General features: G+C 47.8%; 1 protein-coding gene across 1 annotated transcript; it reads left to right on the top strand.

Moving 5' to 3' along the window:
* Positions 1–761: 761 nt before the first annotated feature.
* On the top strand, positions 762–1,948 carry LOC308407491 (uncharacterized protein). The gene is made up of 2 exons (XM_080899141.1): positions 762–1,704; positions 1,784–1,948. The coding sequence occupies exon 1, from the start codon at positions 812–814 to the stop codon at positions 1,463–1,465; it is 654 nt and encodes a 217-aa protein (XP_080755267.1). The 5' UTR covers positions 762–811; the 3' UTR covers positions 1,466–1,704; positions 1,784–1,948.
* The last annotated feature ends 3,584 nt before the right edge of the window (positions 1,949–5,532 follow it).

Raw genomic sequence — 5,532 nt, 5'->3', positions numbered from 1 at the left:
TTTCCCGGCTGTTCACCGTTACGGAGAAAGACCCTGACCCTGAGCCCATCCTCCCCTCCTCCTGCGTGTTCGGAGCAGTCACTTGGGCGATTGAATCCCAAATCCTCGAGGCGCAAGTCACCGAACCCGACCTAGGGACGGGCCCACCAGGGCGGCTTTATGTTCCCACGTCCGTCAGGTCACGTGTTCTCCAGTGGGGTCACACCGCCCGCTTTTCCTGCCACCCTGGACTTCATCGCACGATCTCCTTCTTGCAACGTTACTTCTGGTGGCCCTCCCTGATAAAAGACACTAGAGACTATGTGACCACCTGTCCCACGTGCGCTCAAAACAAGCGTCCCAACCAACCGCCGTCCGGGTTGCTCCAGCCTCTCCCCACTCCTGGCCGGCCCTGGTCCCACATCGCCCTGGACTTCGTCACGGGGCTGCCGTCCTCTTCAGGTAACACAGTAATACTAACCATTGTGGACCGTTTTTCTAAGGCTGCACATTTTGTTGCCCTCACAAAGCTCCCGACCGCACTGGAGACTGCTCAACTGCTCATGTGTTTAGGCTGCACGGCATCCCTGACGACATCGTGTCCGACAGAGGCCCTCAGTTCACCTCGCGGGTTTGGAAAGAGTTCTGCACGACCCTGGGCGCAAAGGTTAGTCTTTCATCTGGTTTTCACCCTCAGACCAACGGACAGACGGAGCGTGCCAACCAGGAGCTGGAAGCTGCCCTTCGCTGTGTTGTCTCCCACAATCAAGGCACCTGGAGCGACCAGTTACCGTGGATTGAGTACGCTCATAACAGCCTCACGTCGTCCGCCATGGGAATGTCGCCGTTCGAGGCTTCTCTGGGGTACCAACCGCCGCTGTTTCCTGCTCTTGAAGGCGAGCATGCGGTCCCCTCTCTGCAACACCACCTCCGAAGGTGCCGTCGGGCCTGGCGTACTACCAGAGCGGCCCTGCTCCGAACTAAGGAGCGAAACAAGGCCCTCGCTGATCGCCGTCGGACCCCTGCCCCTGCATACGCCGCGGGTCAGAAGGTATGGCTGTCCACTCGCTTTGTGCCTATTCGCGCTGAGTCTAAGAAACTGGCGCCCACCTTCCTTGGGCCTTTTGAAATTGACTCTGTTGTCAACCCGGTGTCTGTTCGCCTGAAGCTGCCGCGCAATATGCGCATACACAACGTCTTCCACGTCTCTCAGGTCAAGCCCGTGCTCTCCAGCCCGCTGTGCCCCCCTCTTAGGGCCCCTCCGCCCGCCCAGCTTGTGGATGGTCAGGAGGTGTACGCCGTCACTCGTATTATGGACTCTCGGCGCCGGGGACGGGGTTTCCAGTACCTGGTGGATTGGGAGGGCTACGGGCCGGAGGAACGATCCTGGGTGCCCCGGTCGGCTGTCCTGGCCAAGGAGTTGATCCGGGACTTCCATCGTCGGTATCCGGGTAAGCCTGGTGGGTCGCCGGGAGGCTCCCGTTGAGGGGGGGGGGGGTACTGTCATGGTCCCCGTGCCTGCTCGGCTGGCCCTGTGTGGCTACATGTTATGTTTTGTCTTTTCTCTCTCTCCTCTCTCTCTGCTCGCTGCCTGGGCGGAGCTCATTGTGAGCTCCCGGCCTCCACCACCTGTAGGCAATCACCTGTGGCTCCTCACCTTGTTTGCTCCCGCTACTTAAGGCAGTGACTGAGAGCACCTCGCCGCTGGACTATTGAATAACGCTCGTCAGTGCTACTTTAGCCTCAGCCAGTTTTGAGCTCTGTCCGTGAAAGTTCCGTGCTAACCCTTGTTCTCTGTATGCAGATTTCTCGTGTTTGGTTTGGAGACTCTGGACGCTTTTCCCGACCCCGCTCTGCACCCCTGGGAACCCTGGCCCCCTTCTCCTTCACCTGTATATAGTGCACCTGGAGTGTGTAAATAAACCTGTTTTTCTGAGATTTCAGTCTGCGCCGAGTCCTCCCTGCTCCTCCGTGACAGAGGTCTAACCTTGCTGGTCAATCAACCCGCTTCGGAAACGCCCTCACCGATAGCGGTCAAATTTCTAGGCCCTAATTAATTTATAAGTGGTCCCCGTGGGTTGACCGGAAACCCCACTCCTAGGCGCTTCGGAATCCCGTCTGCGCCTGAATCTTTTCTTAAGGTTTACCTGTCAATCACGTTCAAACAGGACCACCCGAGTCCAACTCTGTCAGTCAAATGGTGCAAGAAATTGACCACTGATTATGACTGTCGCGGGTATCACCCGAATTAAGCCTCTCGCCGGAGGAAATTGCTGCGCGTCCGCCGCAAGATGGAGTCATAACACTCAGAACATTTTGCACCCCTGAAAGTCCAACTTTCATCCTAAAATATTGAATACATTTAAAAGCACAACTGTGGGGATTCCACAGTTAAATTACCTGGTGCCCGAGTCCAACTCCGCTACTCAATACAGGTATAAATCCCTTAACCAAATATCCTAACCTAATATCTCTTTTCTTAGCTGACGTCACACTCAACAAACATAACACATCAACTTAAACACGTATCACATCAACTTAAAATGCACCCCAGCAAATTTTATCAATCAAATGTTTCCCAAAATCTTGCTTTTTATTTATCACAAATTACCCAAAATTATCATGGACATGTCACCTAAAATCTACTTAACAGATTTTATAATTTAGTTTAATTTCACCACCACTGAGCCAATTTAACGGTTACGATCATCAACTCGGCGGACAAATAATTTAGAATTCATCCAATATGCACAAATTTGCTTTGAACAGGCTTGTGCCTACCTTTAAATTTTTTAGACCGGTCTGTTGTCTGCCTCATATCAGATTGTACCTTAAGGTCCGAATTAGTCCTCTCAAAAGAATCCGGGTCACTGGCACCAAGTATTAAACTGCCTGCCATCTATGGCTACGTTCACACTGCAGGCAAAAGCTCATCACATCCGATTTTTTTGACCCTATGCGACCCATATCCAATCATGGTATGACAGTGTGAACGGCATGAATCCGATATTTTCAAATCCGATCTGGGTCACTTTCGTATGTGGTACTGAATCCGATACATATCCGATGTTTTAGAAAGCGACTGCTGTTTGAACGGTCAAGTCGCATTAAATCCGTTTTTTACGTCACTGCCACAAGACAGACCCCAATTATCAGCGCCAGAGAAGCGCCCGATAAGACATCGCGAACGCTTCCTGGCCATCCAGTGTAGATGTTAGTGAAACTGTTGGGAAGACAACGTGAACATTTTATTTGTACTGTATAATCTGCAGATTTTGACAGAAATCTGCAACTATTCTTTGAAGCACTGCTCCTCTCTAAAACAACAATAAGGATAATTATTAGATTATTTACATTATTATGTAAATAACAAAATAACTTAAAGCAAAAATTGGGAAACGTAAAGTCCGAAGTCTTTATATTAAGGGCCATCAGTCAAACAATATTGTTTGCTCTGGGTCTAAACAGAGCGCGTTGCGTGTGACGTCTTCTTTTGCGCATGCGGGCCGCTTTGAGTGTTCACACTAGAGCGCGTTTGTTGTCGCGTTTTATTTGTAGTGTGAACAAGCAGACAAAAAAATTGAATTTCATCAAAAAATCGGAATTGAGCATTAAGACCTGCAGTGTGAACGTAGCCTATAATCCAGTTTTGAGATCCCTTCCCAGACGCCTTAAAGCCCACTCATATCCTGGGCCATTTGACCTCAGGGAATCACGTGATAGCGTTGTGCTAGGTTTCACAATGGGTTCACCTGAAACCTTGGCTGATTGTGACCCACACCCATTTTCACACCTTGGCTCGTGTGATTAGGTAGAGAATCAATAGGGGGTCCATGACCCTCTTGGGGACACATAGGGTTTAAAATCTGGGACTCTCCACCGATTGCTCTTAGAACTGAAGAAGTTTCTTGGATGAAAAGTCTTCAAGGAAATTTAAGTCCAGATGCTTCTCTTTCCAAGCTCCTTAGACCACGATGACCTGGATGACTGAGAACCTTCACAGACATACTGTAGTTGCATCGTTTTAAAACGTGTGCTTTAAAATGTGCTTCCGATGATTAGTGGTAATAAAAACTGACAGAGGCCGACAGTGATCACTGACCTTCTTTAGGGGCTTGTTCAGATTAAATAGAACAAGATACAAAGCATTAAAACATGTTAAAAACACAACAGCCTTAATAAACGCAGAGTAGTTTGGACCCGGAAGCAGGGTTAATACTTCATCCCTTAACAACCGGATCTCACTAAGTGCTAACGGTACATGCATTAAGGCCTCTAAACAATTTTTTGGGCTGTCAAAACGTGGTGATATGTTTGGCGTTTGAGAGAAAAACAGCAATATTTGGAAAAGTATTGTATAAAATAGAAACTAATAATGAGAAAAGTCTGGGCTTTGACTCTGCAGTGAGAAATGCCACTCCAAGCAATGCAGCAAAACACAAAAATGTCATGTGTGTTCATAAACAATCTCGAGAACCAGCATACACACACACAGGCAATCTTTATTTCCTACAATTTTGTTTGCCTGAGATAGTCATGAGCTTATTTTGTTTGCGAAACAGCAATCTCTCTTTGCTTGTCTGGCGATGTTATCTATCCAGATAAACACTTGAAATCTTCACTTCAGGTGGGTAAACCGAGAATTTGACCATGATGTGAAGACAGATGGAACTGATGATATGTTAGCAGTGATAATATTACACTCACTAGATATTTATGATAAATTCATTTTTGCACTTTGCACTTCCCTTTTTTCGCTGCTGTAATTACATCATGGTCCTTTCTGTTATATGCTGTACAGCAATAAATCATTAAACTCAGGGACAGACTGGCTACTGGGAATGCCAAGAGTTTTCCAGGTAGGCCAAAGACTCATTTAGAAGGAGAAAGACAAAGCTGTGAGCAGCCCAAGCAGGTCAGCTACGGCGTGGTTCTGGTTATCCCTCTCTCATTTGTTTCCATTATCCTTCCCCAGCAGTGCCCTCAGCTTCAGTCACCTGTCTGGGCCCGACAGTTACACCAGTCCCCTTACCATATCTTAGGTTTTCGGTGATTGTTTTTATGTTCCTTAATAATCCAATTCAGTTTTATTTATATACACTCACACATACTGGGGATAATTTATCTGAATTAATTAATGTTTACACCATCTGCCATTGTCTACTAGAAAGATGAACAAATCTATCAGAAAGACGTCCAAGCTAGTGAAATAGTAATTTAAAATCATTAATTAAAATTAATGAGACAGAAGCTAAGCTTGTTGCAACATGGCAACTGCCTCAACGCTACCCGAAATTGAACGTCCCCCAACCTCATTCAGATCTGGCGTTTGGAACTATTTTGGTTTTCATGTGAAGTATGACCCTGATGGTAAGCGTGTCATGGACAAAAGTAAAACAGTATGTCAGATGTGCCACGCAATGCTCAGTTACATTGGTGAGAACTAGTGTCCTTGGGCAAGACACTTCACCCGTTGCCTACTGGTGGTGGTCAGAGGGCCTGGTGGCGCCAGTGTCCGGCAGCCTCGCCTCTGTCAGTGCGCCCCAGGGTGGC

The sequence above is a fragment of the Rhamphochromis sp. 'chilingali' genome, assembly GCF_963969265.1.
Source record: "Rhamphochromis sp. 'chilingali' genome assembly, chromosome: 12".
Classification (NCBI taxonomy): domain Eukaryota; kingdom Metazoa; phylum Chordata; class Actinopteri; order Cichliformes; family Cichlidae; genus Rhamphochromis; species Rhamphochromis sp. 'chilingali'.
Note: the sequence above shows the minus strand (reverse complement) of the source record. Positions and strands in the feature narration are given on the sequence as shown.